The 22,885-nt window shown below is 37.9% G+C and overlaps 1 protein-coding gene across 1 annotated transcript; it reads right to left on the reverse strand.

The window, feature by feature from the left end:
• Positions 1 to 283: 283 nt before the first annotated feature.
• On the reverse strand, positions 284 to 17,252 carry agpat4 (1-acylglycerol-3-phosphate O-acyltransferase 4 (lysophosphatidic acid acyltransferase, delta)). The gene is made up of 9 exons (XM_088933663.1): positions 17,128 to 17,252; positions 10,703 to 10,914; positions 9,237 to 9,406; positions 8,414 to 8,575; positions 7,493 to 7,646; positions 6,528 to 6,630; positions 5,629 to 5,704; positions 4,901 to 5,099; positions 284 to 3,084 (listed from the first exon to the last, which is right to left on the reverse strand). Exons 2-9 carry the CDS (start codon positions 10,878 to 10,880, stop codon positions 2,993 to 2,995), a joined length of 1,134 nt encoding a protein of 377 aa, XP_088789789.1. The 5' UTR covers positions 10,881 to 10,914; positions 17,128 to 17,252; the 3' UTR covers positions 284 to 2,992.
• Between the last annotated feature and the right edge of the window lie 5,633 nt (positions 17,253 to 22,885).

Consider the following 22,885-nt stretch of genomic DNA (forward strand, 5'->3'; position numbering starts at 1 on the left):
CTTTCTAGGTATAATCAAATTTAGTAAATGGGAAGTGCATGACAATAGGAGCATACTTCTAAAAGTACATTAATGTAATGAAAAATACAGGTTTGTTTTGCAGGTTGCAACAGATAGCTCAAGCAGGCTGTTGTCAGGAAATAAGTAAAAATAGACATGAAGTGCTGAGCATTTATTTCCTTCCATTGCAGAAGTACATTTATAAATTCATAGCCTTTTTCAAGGAACTTGTCAATAAGACACCAAGCAAGTAGTAACAATTAAAAAACATCAGACTTTACAATTTACAAAAAAAATTGTTTATTCATGTTAAGTTTGAAATTTTCTTTAAAGGAGTATCACGAAGTCACTAAGGGAGTGTTAAAGTCCAATTACTGCATGTGAATTTTTTTAAAAGCACAGATAAATCGCATTTGTGATCAAAAGAAGAGGTTCAATAAAGAAGAGCATTGGAAGCTTTGATCTCTCCAAAATCTTAACGTCAAGTCTTCTATATGCCAACTCTCATTAGGGTACACGTCTTATACCAAATATTAACACTAAACAGAGCTGCCAGTTTTGACAAATTAATAATTTATTAAAACAAAGAAGAATCCACAATGCTTATGTTTTTGCTGCATTATATACATATGATATATTTGTGCCTCAGAAATAAACATCAAAGTTTCTCATGCTCTATTTATATGGTTTGTACTTTTCATATTAACAGTCCCTTGCAATTCATTCCAATGATTTGCAGAGCAATTGGCAAAGCTTATAAGTTGAATGAAGAGACTAGTAGCACAGATCATAGTAGACAGTCTTTTCAGTACAAAATAAGCACAATTGTGTATAGAGGACAAAGCTATTGGCTTGCATAAAACGAATTATTTCACCTGATTTTGTGTTCTCATTTACTGCATAAGCATTAATTTCTGCTTTATGAACTGAAAGACATCAAAGCTAGATTCAGCAATAGCCTAGTATGCAGGTACTGATAAAAACAAATTCTGAAGTGCGCCGCAATGTCAGCAAATTTGCAATGAACAAAATGGAACCACTTAATTCCCCCTTGATCAGGTTATTTTCGAACGGTGGAATCTGTTCATTACGGAAGGGTCGTTGATATTTCTGGTGTCAGGCAAGCTCCTTAAGAGGTGGTTTGGAGGTCACTGACTTAAAAACAACTTTTGACAAATCGGCTTTTATGGTGGGCCCCTCAGGGTTTGGCTTTTTTTAGGAGGCCTTTACAACAGGTCCTGCATGCCTAGCGACTCCTGTATTTTCACTTCGTCCTCAGTTGTAAAAGCTTTAACCATACTGCGCTCTTTAAAGTTGTGTCCAGCTCTGAAACTAGGAGAGATTTAAGGTCACCTGCAGATATCCATAACCACACACACGAGAAATACAATTATTCAGTTTAGATATTAAGGGCTCAGCTGGAATGAAAATAAAATCCTGATATCAGTCTCTTGGAAACCCTGCTTTACACGAATGGTTTTACTTTATCTCTGTCTCGTGGTCTCATTTTTATTAGGCCCCTCTCTACATATTTCAAAGTGCAGTGCAGTGCAAAATTAAAATATACTATTCCCTTGACTATATTTGATCCATTATACCCAAAATATTAAAAGCAGTTAAAAACTGCCTCTGTCAATCACTCCACTTTCACATTAAATACTGAAAGTTGTTTTAATACGGAATCTCTGTCCAATGAAACACTGAAATGTCCTATTATCGCAATACTAGAAATGACTGTTTGACACAAGAAAACAAGGTTCCTGCAATTGACTGACAAAAACACTGACAAAACCTCTGCTACTGTAGTTTCCTTAGCAGCCAAGGCAACCAAAATGACATTGTAATTTGACCATTTTCCTGTTGGTCAGCCATCCGTTTCCATTTATCTGTAGTATGACATGTAGTTTGGGCATGCGGTTGCCCTAACTACGCAACTCCAGTGTTGTTTCCTCTTACACCTGTCCTGTCTGGCATAGCTCAAAGGCTTTGGGAAATGTGCAGATGTGAAAGTCAGTTCCACAGATGGGATGGGAACTTCAGCCTATGGATATATGGAAATTAAGTAATTAATACCTTGAATAACTGTTCTTGATAGCTACATTACGTCCATTATGTCCAAAATGTTATTTTTATTGATGTAAGTCTGTAACTAATCTAACCGAATTGCACATAAGCAAAACAATCTTTATATTCTAAACCTGAATGTTGTTGTGCCATCCTATCAATAGAATACCAGCAATTAGATTTTTCCGAATTACATGGAAAAACAGCTACACCAAGAGACAAGTTATTTAGGCAAGAAACCATATTGTACACCATGGTTAGTTCTATTAAAATAATTAAAGTTTACCCTTGGATTAAATGCCATGGATTTAGAGCCAATGTAAAATCAATGTTACGTGGTATGTTAATGAAATGGCTCACAAGTACTGGCACTAACGAGAACTGCTACTGTTACACAGTTAACTTGTGCTTTGCTGTGGAAGGAACTGGACTTTTACAAGGGTTTTTCAGTGCAACTTGTTTATAAAGAGATTCTTGGCTGTTAAGTTTTAATCTGTTTTTAGGGCAGATATCATAATCTGTACTACAGCAGCTTATAAGGGTCTAGGCAGTATAAGGAGAACTGGAATAAAAATTCATGATGGTCTTATTAGCACCACATCTGAACACTTGTAGCTACATCACGTGTGATTGTAAGGCATTTATATGTATCCATAAAAATGAATGCATGTGCTGTCAAGGCACATATACAATAAGTGACTTAAGCTGTCCTTCAGTCTGTGATAATGAATTAAGCTGCACCACTAATTTTTCCTAACTTTTGAAAGCTCATGAACTCTTCTGTACAGCAGGTAGTGTGCCCTGTAGGCGTCTTCCATATTTTTATAGTACCAGTGTTAATAGTGTTCATTGCATATATCAGCATTTTATCCTCTTATAATACAAAGCTATGTGTGTCGCCTTTGGTTTGTCATGGCTTCTGAATGTTTCAGTTGGTTTTTCGTTGCAAATCTTTATTCCCATAGCTGGATCCCTTGTCTATCTCTGTGACTCCAATCATCCACCGAACTCCAACAGAAGCTTGAAACAAAAAAAAAAGGGAGAGCAAGTTGTTCTGTAAAGTACCATTACACACAGCAACAATGTTAATAACATGAATTTTGGAGGACTGGGTGGGTACTTAGTTCATGGATAAAATGTTTAGTACACAGTCAATGTCCACAAAGGCATAATACTGCCCATACCTGGTAAATGATTAATGCATTGCTAGGTGTACAAAGCACTATATCATGCATTTACTGTCAAATCAGTGCATCACTGTAATCAGTGTCAACACTAATACAAAAGAGACCATGGCTGTAGGCCTGTACAGGGGTATTTACAGTGTAATACTACAACACTTTCCCCTTCTATTTCATCATCTGCTAATTCCAAAGTACAAAATACGTTTGTTTCATAAACTATAATTTGGATAAAGAAGCAATAAATACTAAGGACCGGAAAGACAGCTGCTCCTGCGGATATCAAAATCCTCAGCGCAGCTGGTTCACGAGCTTGTCAACACATTAGGAATCAAAAGCCATGTAATGTCATGTGAACCTTTTCTAAAAGCTTTCAGTCTCTGGCTGTGCTAACCAGCAGCCTCTGCTGAGACAGTTTGTATGTTTGAGGAGAGAGTGGATGGCTTGAGACAGCAGATGATCTCAAATCATTTAATAGTTTTGTTTTGACTCAGTAACTTATTTATGGGTTGCCTTAGGTTTTCAGTCAAATCCTCCACATCACATCATCTCAGAAGACTCTTAACTCCACAGCACAGAAAACTTTCTTTTTATATTATGTTGTGAAAGGACTGTTAAGATTGTAGGGCAGATTGAATGCTTCAAAACATGCAGATTATTCTATTTAAAGTTTTCAATAAACACTGCAATATCATTCATCACTTACTTCAATTCTTATCACTAAACATACAAAGTAAGTTAAGCAAGTACATTTTTTTCAGCCTGGGTCATTTTCAAAATTACCACCAGCACTATTATGATAGTGAATCTTGGTACAGTACGTTTGCCCTGTCTTTTATTTTTAAAGCTTTCTTGAGCTTATTTCTTGAAAACTTGCAAACATTGTTTAATCCATTAAATGAGCACATACCATTACAGAAAAGCATTACTGTAACAGATGAAACTCATTCTGTCATTTGAAGGTACTTGGCCCATCAAGTTCCTCAATTTTGTAAGACTTTACATAAACCAGGATTGAAAAAATGAGTGTCATGCAATTCAACTGCAAGGCAGCATGCTTTAAAATTCCATACTTCCAGTGATGTAAAGCTATACTTACGAGTACCTGACTGACAGTTTGCTAATAAAATATTTGGACATAGGAAAAAAAAAGAATTAATCACGCTTGATATAATATAGATCCCAAATATTCTACAAGCATTCATTCGAGTGAGGACCCCAAGGCTTAAAGCTGCTCATTCCAATTCTGTACGTGAGATAATAACCCAGAAATTAACGACAAACTTTTAAATTGGTATTAGCATAAAGAATGTCTACCTCAATAAGGGAGAGACAGAAAATAAGGGACCGGTTCAGGATCCCATTGGTTTTCTTGTAGATCAATATGTACTATATACAAGATATTACCATTATTGTTAGTAGGTCTAATAGTGTCCTTCAGGGATACTCCTCTTTCTTCAGCATAGATTTCCTATTGTACCGACCCCCCCTTCCCATTTTTACGTCTTGCCCTTCCCTCCCCTAGCGACTGTCCTCAGAGCAGCTGGGACCCCACCGGTGTTGTCCTGGCACGCCTGAGGCACAGAATTCTGTGCTGGTTCAGCGATGTACTGCGGACACTTTAGTTTCAAAGGTGCCTTTGCAAGCACACTGACCTGCCACACAGAGGGCGATGAAGCTGAAGAGCGTCATGGAAGAGCCGGTGCTGATCACGCTGACCAGCAGATGGCCGAGGGGGTACAGCAGGAGAGCTGCCCAGAAGAGAAAGTTAAGGAGAGCCCAGGGACGCCGTGGGGGGATGACTGCCTGGCCTGGGAAGCGCCCAGTTTTATAGTACTCCTCCTGAAAAGCATCCTAGTGGAGAAAAGGAGTGGAGAAGCAACATTAGCACTGGCTTGGTTCTGATGAAAAAGCAAGGCTTAAATTTTAAACTTTGAAAAAGATATTTACATAATATGAAAAGTGTATTTAACTTACAGTTGGGCTGAACTGTTTGTAACAGTTCTTGTGTTGGGTGTGTGGTACTGTATTGATAAAAATCTATGAGTGCCTAAGGATACATTCCAGAGATTAAATAATGGTTACCTCAAACACTAAAAGTCCACTTTCATGCATGCATGCTCATTTAGAGATAAATTATTTAGCAAGAGAGTATTTCAGCCAGACTTTATGAATTAGTCCTTCCTTTCAAATGGTACAGTGCTTCAGGAGGTATGAACACAGAAACTTAATAGGCACAGGCAATTAAAAAACACCAAGTATTCAAATCCTTTCCCATTTAATGTGTTTGGTACACTTTTTAATTAAAAAATGATCACTTAATCAAAACATTAAATAAGCTGTCTCAGCCATATTCTACAGTGGAAACCAGTGTAGTTCTCACCTTTTCCTGGTACAGTTTGTGGAGCCAGTTAGAACACTCTACCTCATCCTCAGGAATGTTTTCCAAAGGAATCCGCCTAGGAACAAGAAGAAATGGATAAAGTCCACAGATTTAACACCATCCACATTGCTCTCCTCTAGTGTTTAGATTTTCACATGTGCCCTTTTACTTTTTTCTAAGAATTGTAAGAATCCTATGTACAGCACGCATGTTATACATACTGTAGGGTATGTACAGTAGTATTCCAAATGACTACTCACAAAGATACCAATTAAAACTCTCCAGGAGTTTCTTGTTGTGCGTGATACAAGAGATTAGTGTTATAGAAAGCCTTTTAAATAGAGTTATTTACGTAGTACTTGCAGTGTGCGTAAAACAGAATGCATGTTAACACAAGAAAATTAGGGCAATGCTCCTTTTTGTCATTTTAAAATGTTCAGTTATATTCCTGGACTACAGGGTCTACCGGTTTTCATTACCCCCAGGCATTTAACCTTCCTCTACCACCTACGGGTCTGACAGTTTTCAAAACCAGGAGGCTTCGTTTTAAAAATTCAGTGCCGTATTTGCATGGCGTTGGAAATCCTGATAGACTGGCATATCCCATCCAGGAAGTTTTTCTTTTCTTGTCTTTTCAGCATGGAATGAACCTACACATGCTGACACAGCTACCCGTTTGAACTATATCAAATAGTGATGTAAGCTTTTAGGAATTAATCCAACACACAATCCATCAAAATAAAAAGGACCGCTACCAAGTAAATGTTTTCAAAATATTATTTGAAATACTAGAGCAAACTTTCCACAATCATTTGCACATTGTGCCCAGAAGTATCTAAGACCGTTGCGTGATTGTGCAGAATGGCAATTGCAAGCTCCTGTGATGACATGCCTCTTACCTCACATATAAATCTGCATGATACTTTTTCCCATTGAGAAGTCCCAGTAGAGTTGGGTTTTCATTGTTTCTGAAATTAAGTGTAGAATCGTACACAGCAGCAACTACGGAGCAAACAGAGAGTAAGAACCACACAACGAGCCAGCACATCTGTCCTTGCATTTCACCTGATGACTGGGGTTGAAAGTTTCATGGGCACTACTCGCGCCTGCTTTTTTTACTCTGAGCTTGCAAACCGAAAAAAAGACAAAAGGCGAAGAAGAAAAAGATAAGCAAAATCACTCAAACTGTAACTGAAACAAAGTCAGTTATTAAAGGAAAAAGACCTCCTTTAGTGTAACAGGTTCACTGAAATTTTACTGAACAAGCATGAGATAAGTAAATTCATTATGCCAGCGATTAGCACAGCTGGAAGCAATACAAACTGTGCATCAGCACCACATGGATTGCACCAGGGTGCAGATGATTTGGGATTCCCATTCTTCCCAATAATTTCCAGTGACCCCAACTGTGGTAACAGTATCTTATACCATCCCTTGTAGATTTATAGTAACTAGTGTCTCAAGGTCCTTTCTGCAGAGGAAATATTTGTATCTGTGTCCCTAAACTGTAGGCAATCAAGCCCTGCTTTCACTTTGCCCAGATGCATGTCAAAATGAAGTTTGTTCCTTTTCTGTTGCAACTCTAGCCAATAACAAAAAAATGGTGGACTTATAAAGCTCTGACTCACAGCTCTGCTACCATGGAGAAAATCAAAGTACATCAACACATTATTTACTTAGGCACAGGCTCTTAAAGTCAGAATTGACCAGATCCCATACTCAGGTTATTACAGGACAAGGGTTAACATTACTCCAGTGTTTCTGCATGGCAGGTACAATGAGTTCTCTCTTTACTTTTCAAATGTCTCGGTACAACAAACAAACGATAATAAAATATTGCGATGAACTCCTTTCTGCTCCTTACCCGAATTGCGCAGGTTCTGCACAGTGACACAAAAGCCTTTTGTTCTGGGCAGGAGATGGTATTTGAGCTTGGGCAGCCCCTTAGCTTCTGCCACCTGCATGCTGATCTGATGCTTCTTCTCTGTGAAACGCGTCCCTTCGCAGTGTAACAGAAACTGCAAAAACACGAAAATGACATAAAGGTGATGTTAAAGATGCATCAATGGCAATTGTTCTTTTTTTATTGAAAGCTGTAGAATGTTACCTACTACATGTATTATGGCTCTCAGGGCCATATTATATGATATATTAATCATGGCCTTTCTCTCAGCCTTCATTTACTTTTTTTAATGAATAATACAAATCTAAAAAGGACGTATTTAGCCTGCCAATAGGAACTCACAAAACTAGCATCCTAGAATGCCTTATACTCGAAAGCATCACTGATATCCTGATACAGTAAGTGCAAATGTAGTGCAAGAATCACTCATTTGTAACGTTCTGGTCAAAAATAATAAAATGAGCTGGGCCAAATGATCCCAATTCTGCCCCTAGCAATCCTGAGCCAAATCTTCATCACAGCTTGGGAAATTCCAGTCACAATCAGTTAGTGACATGACCCAGACTCAGACTCTCAATGTCAAGATCACAGAGCTCAAGCTGTGCTTGAAGTAAGCTCTCTTTACTTGCTGAGCCACTCATGAGCCCCTAATAACAAAGTTGTCAGCCAACGAACAGTTTGATTTGTCTTGGGGAGTATCAAAACTGTCCTACCCTGAAACAGACACACTGCTGGTTTTAAAGCTGCCACAAATCAGGTACACAATTTTTCAGATCAATAAAAGAGAAGGTTCATGTCCCATAAGGAGAACACTGCAGAAAGCACTTATGTTGGGATGTTCAGCTGGACTGTACTTGTGGAGCATTTTTCAGTTGGTCATACCCAGTAGTTCACGGGATAGTCTCGGAGGTTTTGTAAACTCTTCGCCACCATCGTTCGATCCTCCTCCCACTTCCGCTTGCAGAAGACAATCTCAAGGAAGTACCACATCCAGCCAATGAGAGGTACATAAGACAGCTCCTTTTTAGCCAGGACCTTGGAGCTCTGAAAGAAAAGGATTCCCTTAGAGCCACCAGAACAAGGCATAACTAAGACTGCTGCTGGTCTGAGGCCTATACTGTATGATATCTTTGGTACTGTACGTATGCCTGTTTTTAAAGAAGCAGTTACCAAAGGAATTTTCTGCTATAGAGTAACTGTCGTGTGTGCCTTGTGAGAAGGGGGTTTTGAAAATGGACAGGAAACAATCAGATCCTACGGCTACTCCACATAAACATAAAGGCTACAGGCCTTGTTGTAAAGAGCTTAAACACTAGCATAAAATAAATACTAGATTTACATGTAATGTCAGTATATATTTAAATTGAGTACTTGAGGCTACGTCTTGCATTTAAAACATTGTCAGTCTATGCAATTTCAGGTCTCGTCTATCATTTAAGTTGATTCATAAAAATTCGATGTATTTCAATTATTGCACAAAATATTTTAATGATTGTATATGGACAGGCTTACTACTGTTCAATAGTAAAAAATATAATTTAAGGGTACAGTTTCACAACTGAACATTTAGAGAATCTCTTTTTTTCCTCCAGGGCAAGTATTTCAGTAAGCTTGCACTCCTAAACAAAATTAGGGTTCTCCAGTTATTAAGAGGTTAGCTCGAAAACAAAACAAACAATATTTATAACGTAATGCAATCTCTTACCCCTAGGACTCCAAATCTTTCACAAAAGGTCCAGCCACAGAGGAAGTCAATCTCAAAGTTGTGATTAAGGATGACAATGGCGTTTTCTTTGCCATAGAGTTTATAGCTTTCCAGATCAGTGTAGAGGCTGCACTCAGTACCCGACCACCACTCAAGCAGGGCCACCATCTCTACAGGGAAGCACAAGAAGCCGAGAAGTGTCACAGTCACACAGGTTTTTAAAGACCCTAATGTCAAATTGCGGAATTCAAAACTACACTTCATGAGAACCTCACAACTGTCACCTCATGGGGTCACTGTCAGCACAGGAACCACTACTTAAATACATTCCATAAATAAACAGATACAAATTCCTTTTTGCCCTCTGTATTAACTTCTCCTTTTAGTAAAGCCTTATGAGCTGGCAATATTACTATTAAAAAAAAATGTAATATTTTTTCATAGTAAAAGTTAAAGTTTTTAAAGTATCCTAACCCAAACCCTAATCCTAACAAAACTCTAATCGCACATGAATACTCAATGCCGACTACAGTCCCATACCAACAATCCTGAATGAATGAAACACTAGGAGTCTAGAGCTGAACTTCATTAACAAGTTCACAAGGGTTTTCATTTGGTTAATGTACAGTACAGTAACATGTGCCTTTCATGGAAACAGTGACAATTTTTTTTCATTCTTATATAGTCAGTATTAGATAAAGATACATTGCATATAATATTAAGTTTAGGGCCCTTAAGAATTCACAGCGGTTTGGCACTGCAATGAGAATGACCATTATAGGTCAATACACCTGTTAAGTCACCAAGTTAAAATTAACTTACTTTTAGCAAAGACGTTCACAGACCTTTCAGAATAATAGCACACTGGAACTTTCACTGCTAAACAATGACATTACAGTGTTTTTATTTTCCTCCACAGCTTCACATTCATGATCTAAATTATTTAAGTGTTCTGCTAAAATATATTGGAAGTGCCATATTGGTGACTCGTGGGTACAGGATAAAATCAGGTAGATATGAAAGTTAAATTAGTTACAACAGTTACAGTTAATGTTCAATATTAGAATTATCCAACAGTTTTGCTTCAGGGGTATTTTCCTGTTTATTTAGTGGGTCTTACTTAAGCTTGTATCATAGATTAAACCTTATAGATGAAAAAAGCACTAGAAAAGGCTTTAAGGAGATAAACCTCTTACGTGTCCTTGCATCTCCTCTTAAGTGTCCTTGCATCTTAGAGCTTCCCTTTATACAGTACATGTCAAATTGTTTCTGTGCTGTGGATAGAAGCTATACCTGTACTGAAGTTCTTCCAATTGAATGCAATAAAAATCCTATGTGTACATGTTATAAAGATCAATTCAGATCTGCCCTAGTGTAATTTCCCTTTCAGCAAAATGCACTAGAATTATAAAGCAACAGCTGTGAGAGTAGCATGAATGTGGTAGTGATGGGCACAGGGCACTCACGGCTCGCTATGCAGTATCCCAGCCTGCAGTTCAGCCTCCTGTAGAACTGCTTGTTGAATGGCCAGATTAACAGGGTTAATAGCTGAATGAAGTTGATGATGAGGCCACTGACAAGGAACACATAGCAGATAAGGAGATGACAGAGGAACTGCGATTTCACAAACTCCAGCACTCCCATTCTTCAGAAGTGAACAGACCTCAGCTGGAATAGCCTGTAAAAAATGATGATTAGTGCACTCTAAAAGGGGGGAAAATTAATTACTATTTATATCTTTATTATAGTGGTTATTCTTATGAAAAACTTTACAAATTTACATTTGGAGTTTGTGCAACAAATGGTCAAAGAAAAACAATGTGCAATGTTAAATACAACAAGCTGAAGATAAAGAATTGCTGGAAAGGAACAAAGTCACTAACAGTACTTTTCTAATACACAGATATGTGCTTTATTTGGTAAAGTGCCTCACACAAATCTACCGATCATTGTTAATAAGCTATGGGCTGGCCAGACAGCAGATCTGAACCCCTCTGAGAACATGTTCTTGTTTCATAGGATCTCTTTATTAGGGTCCTCACTAACCTACTGGCAAAAGCGGAGAAGCAACTTAAACGCTAAAGACAAAACAGGATGTTTTTGAAAAGCATCATCAGTACAGTGAAGGCTGGGAAATTATATGTTTTCTAAGCCCATGTTACTGTAAGTGCAGTGATGTGCACACAGCTAAAAGCTTCTTTGTTGTGCAGACTTTTCACTACACTTACTCTTTTGGTTTTGTGCAAGAGCTGGTTTTCTTTACAGGCTCAACAAATACAGGAAGTTTCATCAGAGAAACACCCATGCACTCCTGGTTAAGCAGAAGTTAAAATGTAAGCACCTGGTATTTACTAATCCCAACTGAAAGGGAACATTGCCCTAACACAGTGTGTAGCAAGGCCACTTCACTTTTTACAATGCACCTTACTCAGTATACAGTACACCACAGCATTATGTAAAGAGGTTAATCTTTCTAAAACAATTACAACCTATTTCTCTAAAACATGTTTTCACATATATTAGAGCGCAGCTGTTTGCCTCCTCACACTGCTGGGGACTTTGTGCTGTCTTTTCAGGTTGAAGGACTACAATACACATTACAGTCCTGCAGCTCACAGCAACAGACTAGAGCTCTCACCAGTCTATAAAGTCTGCCTCCTACAAATCTACCTAGAAAGAAATCATATTTCTCCTACAAGATTCTTAATGCACTTCATATACAGTACTAGTACACTGAAGTACAGTCCTAAGGTAAGATTGTATGTACCTAGTTTACATACACTACTGAAGCACAACTTTAATGAGTATGTTTCTAAGTTCAGTTATAACTGAAACAAATCATCTATCAAAAACGTATTTTAGTTGTTGTAAAACCACTGTATACCTTGGTATTGTAGCTTTACAAAACGCTTTTTTAAAAATGAAAACGTTGGGAGAAGTACTCTGTCAGTGGCTGTTAAGTTAATAACTCAGGGTACTTTGCTCTTCAACTTAAGAGGAAAACAATGGTTGTCAACCCTTGTGAAATAGTTTGTGGTTTCATCTGGTTACAGGAAGAATGGTTTGTAAAAACAGCACTGCACTGGTCTGAGGGAAACCAGTTGCGATATTTGTTAAAGATACCATGCCTTCTTGTGAAAAATCAACATGGCTGTAGATCAATAATTTCCACATACAGTATATCACCTTTTCTACAAAGATGAAATTTCATATCTTTTTAAATAATGTTTTGAGTGAATATTAATATTTACATGGTACACTAACCTTTATTACACTACACTGGCATCACACCTGTTTGTACAAAAAGCATTTTAGAATAGTAACTGCACTAATATCATTTATTTCACTTTTACATGGTTGTATTAAAATAACAATTACTTTACTATGCTTTCTTCCAATGTTCTAGGTAAAGTAAACAGTAAATTACCTAAATCTATCATCACTTATGTTGCAAAATGAAGATGGATAGCTCTGTGATTGAGACACCCACAGAAAATAATATGTCTGATTTCTCTATACTGCCTTTTATGAAACAAAAAATAATCTGCTTCAGCAGGAATTTAGGGTAGACACATATTTCTAATTTAAATAGAATTTCAATTCCTTGTCTTGTATACTGACTCTCTATGGGCAAATATTTGATAAGTTTATAACTGATGATTTGATTACAGTGTTTTTCACTAGTCAGGTGCAATTATAACTGTGCTCTTAAATATATATATATTTTTTTCTAAGCACAATCAATGACAACAAAGAATTGGAAAAGCAAAAATATATAATTGTAGATATATAGGGTAGTTTTGGTATGTATTCTGGCATTGTTAGTTTCACAGTTACAGAACCTGCAAACTCATGTTCAAAGTCATCCAGTTTGTGATTAAACCAAATGTGTCTGAGTCTACATCTGTTGAGGAAATTCAGCAATATGAGTACACAGTTCACTGAACATGTAATCTCAACTCAATCAGGTCTCAGATTCCTTGCTATTGGATCAACTTTACAAAAGGACGTCTCAAATGTGATAAAAGACAGAAGATGTTTAACTTAAAAAAACAAATCTGTGAAAACTGATTTTACATCAGTAAAGTTATGCTTCCTTAAATTACTAGAGAACAATGCACTGTTAAATATTGCCTATTGAATCAATGCACAGTATTATGAGGGCCAGGCAGTTAGGTTTGATTGCCATGATTTTAAAGTTCTCTTACTGAGTCTCACCACAGAATCATGTCTCATTAGGTAATTTGCTATAAAGCTTTGCTTGGCTTGATTTGTGCTTGACAACTCAGTACAACCTCACTGTGCAGATGCCTATACAAGTAATGATAATTGGGCTTCCTTTGGTCAAGTCATTCAATGTTACAGAAGAGCAGGTGAAGCAGAAACAAGCCCAACTGGTCTTGTTTCAAATGCGAGATGACATCACTAACACAAGTTCTACAACATTTTGGGAACTAATTGGGGAATGTTTCTTCCAGTTGGCAAGAAGTTAAAACTCACGCACTCTTAACTAGAAAAATCTGTTTCTTTTGCTTAAGGTGACAGCAGAAAAGAACTTACATTATATCGATCTTAGGGCTGTTAGTAAAACTCCCAGATAATGGAAATAAGCTTGTTTAATGTATTGCAGTATTTTGCACACAGTACATGACTCTGGAACCCAGTTCTACATATCTGTTACTTTTCAATGCCTTTTCTTTAGAAGTTGATAAAGTGCAGAATAGTTAGCATAAGAAGATCACAAAATATAGAACATGTTATAGTGTATTTAATAAGATGAGACAGACATCTTCTAGTTGGCTTTGCACTGATAAAAAAGTACTGCAAATAGCAGAAAAAAGGCTTTCTTGCCCTATATTCCTTCAAAACTAAAAGCAGAATGTCACATAATCCGACATTTAAAAGAATAGTTAAATAGTTTAAAAGAATAACTCAAGCTGTGGATATAACACTTGGACATATTTAAAGTTGTGGGCCCTAAAATGCAGCAAGTGCAGCGGTCTCTGGAACAGGTACAGTTGGTACAGTTTGTAGAGCTGTGGTTTTGAAGTTATGCTGTGTGCTCAGGTGTGTTTGCCCCTCCCTGGGCAGGAGCACTATCTCTCTTTACATCACCAGTGATTGTGCAATGACATCCTGCTCACTCAACAGGTCATGGCAATTTGACAGTTAAGCTGAAAAGTTAATATTTATCGACTGTGGTTTATTGCTTTAATTTCCAATTCATGTGCTTGCTTTCCTCATAAAATGTCAGAGAACATAAAAAGCAAACGACAAAAAATCAATACACTAGGGCTAGCACTCGTATGTAAAAATATTTTGGTGTGCCGAACCAAGGACTGTCAAACATCATAAATATTTTAGTTTTAGTTTCTAAACTAAAATAAGTAATTCCCAACAAACATTTTGTTCACAGCGCAGCTGAAAACATCGATACATTTTTTAAGGATGAGGTAATTACATATCTGTAAAAAGACCCAAATTTAAAACATGTTACCACTTGCCTGAGTCTGCTGCATTTTTAATTTTAAAATTATTTTCAACGCCATTGCTATGACTGAAAATAAAATATTCTGATTCTAAACACATCCTAATTCTAACTCAGTGCTAACACAACCCTAACCACACATACTGAATAGCATGTACAGGAGATAGCTGTGTAAGCATGCGTAGACTGCAAAGGCACAAGTAAAGGTTTCTTCTATGCTGAAAAGAGAAGAAAAGAAACACAACATTTCAGCTGTGGAGCCTTCTTAGGGTGTCTTCGGTGAGCCTTCTTTTGACCCGAAGAAGATTCCACTACCGAAACGTTGCGTTTCTTTTCTTCTCTTTTGAGCATAGAAGAAACCTTTACTTGTTCCTTTGCATACTGTATATGCACCTTGAAACATGGAAACATACTAAAACTCTTCAGAATTATAGCATGACCCTATAATGGATTATGCAATATTTACTGATTAACCAATTCAATACAACATTTTGACATTCACAAAGTTCTATTTCCTGTTGGTAATAGTTTAAATATGGAGGGACAATAATGCTAACTTCAAGAGTCTGCTTTTTGTGTTAACAGTGGCAATAAACTGCCTATTATGTTGTCCACATTTTGAGACCAGTGTTCCACTGAGTGTTATGGTAAAAGACATAAATGTAGTGCCTCAATAGTTCCAAAGTTTCAGGCAATCTAAATAGTTAAAATATTTCAAAGACTTTCTGGATGAATCTGAGATCAATGTCATGTTCTTGTCCGCAGTAATGCTGGATCTTAAACCAACAGCACACCTGTGAGGATGATTCAGACTGAAATGCATATCCGTTTCAACCAAATAAAACTACTGATCTAGTAGATGTTTTGCAGAGTGAGCATAGAAATATGCCTGTGATAATGTCTCTGCCAGTCTACATCAAGCTGTAAGTATTCATATTACTGGTGGGCCCACCAGATTTCAATAATTAACTCAATTCATCTCTGCCAGGCTATTGTTTAAAAATGATTAAATGATATAATCAAGGTTGAGGCCAATTTTTAAAAGATTTGTCTTTACATTTTATATTACTCTTTTGTATAGCCCCTGTCCTAATACCACAAAACACATTTATGTAAACAAAAATGTTCCATGTTCCATGACAAAATTACATTTAGACATAAGCCCAACTCCAAGACAAAACACTAACTGTTTCTCTGAATCACCTGGGTACTTCAAAACAAGCTGTCAATTGTAAAAACATTCTAATATTTTGTGATACATGTCAAAAGCAAAACATCCACGAAGGCAGATGATGTGAAAAAATAAAAAAGTGCACATTATTACACTACTCAGTCTCAGTGAGAAATTATGCAGAAAATGAATTTAATTTGAGACCTAAAGTTCTACTTTGGGCTTTTATCAGGTTATTGTTTAAATTATGTTTCTCTTGCAACTTAACAAAACTAACCCTGACGGAAGTTTTTCTTTGCTTTCAGACACTCCAGGTCTGGTTGGTGAGCACAGCTTCAGGATACTGCAGCTTGCAGGGTAGATGGAGAGGAGCTCCAGCTGACCAACTGGGAAAATCACTAGCATTTAAGACTATAAGGTAGAGCACAATGGTAAACAAAAGTGTAAAGAGAGGGAAACTTTGGACTGAACAGGAAGTGTGCAATGTATCTTGAAATAAGATATTTAGCCCTCAGGACAAACGACTGACAGAACAGGCTTTTACAGTTCCTTTCGTACAGAAGGGAAAAAACAAATGTACCACATGTTGATAATCAAAACTGATGCAGTATGGGACTTGTTTGATGTGGAAAAAACAACTAAACTAAAGGTCTTGGAAAAACAGATATATCACAAACCCCTATCGCCAGGGAAACTAAAATACCCATGTGACAAGAGTTTAAAAAATAACCTAGCAATAAAACAAGGACGTATTACAAGCATGACTATAACCCACATTTACAGTAAAGCACACCCTCTGTCTTACTATCTATATGAATGTGTTGTACATGCATGAATGGTGGGCCTGTGTCTGCCTTTCTGAGCAATTACTCTGCAGTTACCATGGAAACTGAAAAAAGACATGCCACCAACCAGTCCCACATGACACAGTTGATAACTAGAACGTTCCCTCAGCCTCTGCTTTGATACACACACTGGAGCCCAGCAGCCTGCTTACAACACAGATCCCTCACTTTTAGTTTTGGTTTCTTGCCTGGGTGTGCTCCACACATAGAAACCTCAAAGCCAAGATAGTTCATTTTTTCCACCCTAAACCTCTACTGGTACACTTTCTTTGCTCAGACAGCCATGGCCCTTGAAACATAAGAAAGCCATTAAGCAGAAAAGGATGTGAAACAAATGAAGGGAACAAAAAATAACCCATACAGAATATTAATGAGCATGTACTGTACCTCGTGCCTGGTATTCCTGACCACATGGACTGCAGAACGTCACTGAGGGGAAGTAGGAGCGAGGAGGAGACAAGCAGAGATGGAGTGAGGGGAGTGCAACAATTTCTTGCACAGCAGATCAGCACAAAGCCAGCCACAGCCCTCTGCATAGACCCCACCCAGTGCAGGCAAACTCCACCCCAGGGGTGGTATCCATGTTGGAGGAAAGCCTGCGCCTCCTGTCAGATCACTTCCTGCCACAGCTCACAGCTCACAGCTCAGTCAGCAGCCGGGGTCTCAAAACACAGTCCTCTGGGGCCTCTGGGGAGAGGGAGGGAACTAGGAAACAAACTGTTTCATTTACAGCTGTAGAGACAAGGAGGTGGGCACAGAGGTCTGCTAACACATAACTGATACAACAGCACCCCCTGCAGGCTGCACAGCCATAGGCAAAGATTATCTCAAAAAGGGGAAATTACTTCTAAATGTACAAAAATTTAGTAGTCTCAATCCAAGAATACAGCTATGCAGTATACTGTATATTACATGCTGATATGTTGCAGAAGCAACAGCTTTGTGGCTGGAGTGAAAGAACATACTCTAAATAAATACTCAACTGTACGTATTCCCCCACATGCTAATAATCATAGATTACAGATGAGCTACTACAGCAAAGGAGAAATGTGTTTCTACTTTCTATGCATATAGGAGATTGTTAGGAGAATGTACACACACGTTGTACAAAGGAAAAATGTGGTAATGTGTATCACAGTTGGAGAAACATGGACAGTCAATTGAGCGCTTTAGCTGTGTCCTGCAGCCCATCAACAATAATATATGAATATGTAGTTCAATATTAATATGTAGTTCAATTCAGAGTTTTCAGAGATATTTTCTTATAGACATTGATTCTTTTTATGTTGGTTGACCTGTCATGACATAATTCAGAGAAACTACTGAATTATTTATCATTTTAAAAGAGTAAAGTTTTACTGTTATTTTTAAATACCTTTCTGTCCAACATACTTTTAATAATATGGTGTTTTCTAAGAAATTCTAGTATAAAATTAGTCTAATTTCAGTTGCACATCACCTTCAAGGGTTTAGTTCTGATGGTAAACTTATGGTAAACTGGGGTACTACCAGTATTTGCAATTTTTGAATTGCAGGTTTACAATAAATTGTTTTAAAACTAAGGTATTTCTGATCAACTTTTTAGATTTTAGTCGCAGCTCTCACTGTGCAAACAGAGCATGGGTGAATTGAGTCATTTTTTATTAAAACTAATTTTTGCATACATTCCTAAAACTGGACAATTCTTGTTTGGTTTTAATGTGTATATCTTTCATATGCAAATAAGTATTGACAAGAATCTACATTACATTGTTGCTGCTTCCATGTAAAAAAAAGAATCTTCGGCATGAAAATCAAATAAAATGTCAACACAATGAAAATCCACTAGAGGGACATATTTCCATACATATCTCTATATAGAATAATATTATATTTTCTCAAAAAGGAGAGAAGCTCTTTGTAGAAACAGTTCTTTGTGCTTGCAGAGATCCTAGAAATTCACTATGGACAAACAGAATTTGTAATTTTCTGCAGAAAAACATATTTCACCACTTTAAGGAAACTTCTTTATTAATTATGAAAAGCAGCCAGTTGCTTACTATTGTCTCCTTAGCATTATTCATCATTTTTCCAGACAAAAATCAAGTATTTAGCCGGCAGTTCCCTGCAATGACAGACTGGCACACAGTTTTGCTACTGCTGACATGCTGGCTAATTTGCAGGAGAGGTTGTTTGTACTACTCAATCCATGATAAAAATGGCAACAAAATGAAATCAACACACTAAGTGGGGATGAACGCATTCTTATTATTTACTGTAGTTCTAGAATATGTATCTTAAAAATGTTCTTGATTGCAACAAAGCTCAAACAACTGCTACAACACTAGAGATGACTGAAATACATGACTAACAGTGCAATCCTTTACATAAACTAAAGTGTTTAAGCAACATAGTAAGTAGAACAAATGAAACCATGTGCCCAGTAGCTTGCTCTTCCATAAAACCAGAGTTAGATGGCACTAGTGTGGCTTGATTGCCATGTAAGAGACAAGACAGTCCTGCCTGCCCTCCTGCGCTCTCTTTTGTCAGTGAAGAGATCAAACTGACTGGTGATGGACTACAAGCATGAGGTCTTTGCACAGGGCTATGCAGGGCATATACAGTACATCATGTCAGCCTTAGGCGTCCAATGAATTAGATTTATTTATTTAAAGTCCATCAATTAGTTCACTTACTCCGAGAACCAGGGAATGAAACAAAAGTAGTACCCCATTACGCCCAGAAACACATGTCTCTTGGATCCTGCTTTTCTTCAGGTTCTCAAGAAGCTCATTCTCCTTAAGGCTGTCAAGAACCTCTTATCAGTGAAGTACACTAGCATCTCATGTCTCACTACAAATTGTCAGCTCGGCTGAATTGCTACTGACCTTTCATAGTGTTTCACACCACCAGAGCAACCTCTCCCAGGACTGCGGAACTAAGTTGTCTTGGTCCATATTGACCTACTCAAACTCAAAGCAGCAACAGTACATGGTTGGAGGACAAAGACTGAGGCTTTAGTACTGTATAAGATGTTTTGGCACCTCATTCACTTAACTTAAGGGCAGATCCAGTTTGCTCCAAAACTGGATCTTGCATCCAACAAGGGAAACATTAAATTGTACCTGGTTGTTGTTTGTCCATTTCAGCTGGGAGAATGGTATTGGCAGCATCAAATGTGGACTTTTATGAGGACACGAACAAGGTTTCTCAGGCCATTGGAGATGTATAGTTTTCACACAGTTGAAAAAGGTGCTAGATTCACCTTTTATTAAAATCTACTGCAAATTTGCCTCCAGTGCAAATAATGCTTTGTTTAATTTTTATTGAAACTGTCAGCCAGCTCAATGTGTGTTCTCAGTTCATGGAGATGGAGTGCTCAGAAACACTGAGACATGGGGCAGTGCACTTACTGTACCTTCTGAATGCAGTGAACAGATTGCTTAAGAATCGGCCAGCAATCACAAGCTATTTTTCGAGCAAGGATCAAAAAGAGGCGCTCAGGGTAATACAGAAATTTACTGCAGACCACAAAAATGAAGTGGCCAGTGACAAATGCCTCACGCTGCTCCAAATTGTAAGCCTATATGTTATGTAGGCCCATAATGTCATGAGGCAATTTAATATGCTGAACCATGCTCAGCAGGTGTACAGTATGCATGGTGAATTACCTGGAGAATTGGTTTGACTTTTCAGAGGGATCACTCTCCCTTCACAACCTTGGACACAGCTCTGAAGCTGGATGAGCTTTTGAACTTGATGACTCATCTTGGAATGGAGGTTGATATAGATACATTTTTCTCTGAGGTGCTCAAATTAAACAAGGCCTTACCTGCACTGAGAACCATGGATAATGCAGCGTCAGTACTCCCCCAGCAACAAGAGCCCTCACAACCCCACATTGCCTCCGATATGTGGGCGCTTGTTTTTGAGCATACTAAAGCAAAACTCCTCATCTAGCAATCTCCTAAGCATACATCCAGTCTCCGATGGATTGTGCAGCATGTGTTTGCTGAATCCCCTGGCAATGCCCATGTAAAGTGCATGTTCTGCACGATGAAGAACATCTGGATGAACGAGAGGAATAGTCATGAAGCGGATATTGTAAATGTTGACCTCCTCTTTCACTGTAACTACCAGATGAACACTCCGGCAGCTAAAGAGCATGTGGCAGAAGCCTGAACAAATGCCAGATACAGGCTTAAGTAATTAAATAACAGATAGGCTAATGTTTCTATAGGTTTTTCTTTTCAGAGAATATTGTTACATACACTAAACTACTATCTCGCATTAAACATTTTGCATTTGTATAAGGAATAGGCAAAAAACAGCATATCACTATTCACTGTTGATCTGATCATGTGTGCATTTTATAAAAACTCAAGACACCCGACTCATGTGTTTCTGACCCTGCTCTTAACTACAGCCTGACAGTTTTCATTATTATTTTGTAGATGCTGCTCTGCAACGCATCAAAAACCAACAGTAAGCCCAGCCCAGTGAATACTTGGCATATGAGTGTACCTAGATTTGTGGGAAAGTGGAACACTTTTTGGCAAATTGCTACAATGATCTAACCTCCCTTCTCACATGATTGTTTGTTTGATTTAATTAAGATGTTTGGTGAAATATATTTATTTGGATGCTACATCCTCCCAAAGGCATCGAGGGCACCTCTTTCACAGCACCTCCTCACAATTAAAAATGCATGAGACCGCGGTATTATATTAACTGCTCATTGAAGAGGACTGAATGTATCACCTTTATTTACAGGCACCCCCCCCCCCGGTTGAGCTTCCAGTTTACGTTGTAGATATGTTTACAGGGATCTTCATGTTAAGCGTACTGTACGTGGTAAGGAAAGACTCAATATTTCCCATTCCCGGACACCTCCACATTTACTGCAGAGCATGCGCCACTAAAGCGTCATTGTCAGGTTATGCGAAATTAGAAATCTGGCCCCCATAACGATGGCATGGACAAGTCTATCCATTCATCCATTTTCTAACCGCTTTACCCATTCTAACACAGGGTCCCCGGTGACCCGGAGCCTAGCCTAGCAAGCAGCATGACAACTTATTTGATAAAACTGAGAAAATATGCAGTTGGGTTCACAGGGATACTGTCGTCTTCTGTCAAAACTAACCATATAACTAAAACAAGACACAGCTTGTGTAAGAAAAAAAGAAGTATTTGCATTAATTGTATACATACACTTGCATTATTAGACAAACTCAATGATAAAACTACTTATATGCTTAGAAGTACGAGCATGAAACATGCCTTGCCAATTGGGCAGGAAACGATAGTTCTACTTTTTCCTAATCTTGCGAACTATTAATACTGCAAACTTTTTTAAAAATCACAAATCCATATGGCACATATGCACTTCAAGGCTTCCAGGGAAACCAGCGTTAAATTTTATAAGAACATTTATGGTTACGAGTTGTGTGCATTTCAAATGCTTTAAATGAACAGCATGAATAAACCACCAGTGAAACTTGTCCGCGAATCTCTAACCATGGGGGTGACGCAATATAAAACGAAAAGCAAAACTTAAATAAATTGTACTTATTTTCTGTTTTACATACCAAAAGGGAGGATAGAAAACAAAATCGATACCCAAAATTCAACTGAATTCTCCCCGCCACCTCTTGCAACGCAGTCTGAAACTGTGAAGTGGTGGGCCATGGGATTTGTAGTATCCGAATGGAAAAAAGGCAAAATAGGCATTTTCTGCTAACACATACAGTACACACGTGTAAATCCCATTGGGTCAATCGTAAAGACCTTGCGGATCTAGTACGGAACTGCGTACTAAATTAAAATTTTAGCAAGATCGCAGGATCATCCCCAATTAATACACTGCCTTCAGCTCGCTGCAACGAAACTGATATAAACTGCCTTGGTCATTCTAAGGCTGGATGCAAGATTTCCCCGACATTCATCCATAATTGTTTTTCACACCTCTCTCTTGCAAATTTAAAGCCTTAATCACTTGTAAAGATTTACAGGTGGTCTTCTTTGTCTGTTTCTTAATGTCTTTTTCTTGAAGATAATCTTTTTTTTTTACCGTTTATCTGGTTCTTCTCCAATTTCGTGTCTTAACTCTTACAAAGACGTCACATCGCTCCTTTTAGTGTGAAAACTATTAAACTTCTGTTAT

The sequence above is a fragment of the Atractosteus spatula genome, chromosome 15 (assembly GCF_055471065.1).
Source record: "Atractosteus spatula isolate fAtrSpa1 chromosome 15, fAtrSpa1.hap1, whole genome shotgun sequence".
NCBI lineage: Eukaryota > Metazoa > Chordata > Actinopteri > Semionotiformes > Lepisosteidae > Atractosteus > Atractosteus spatula.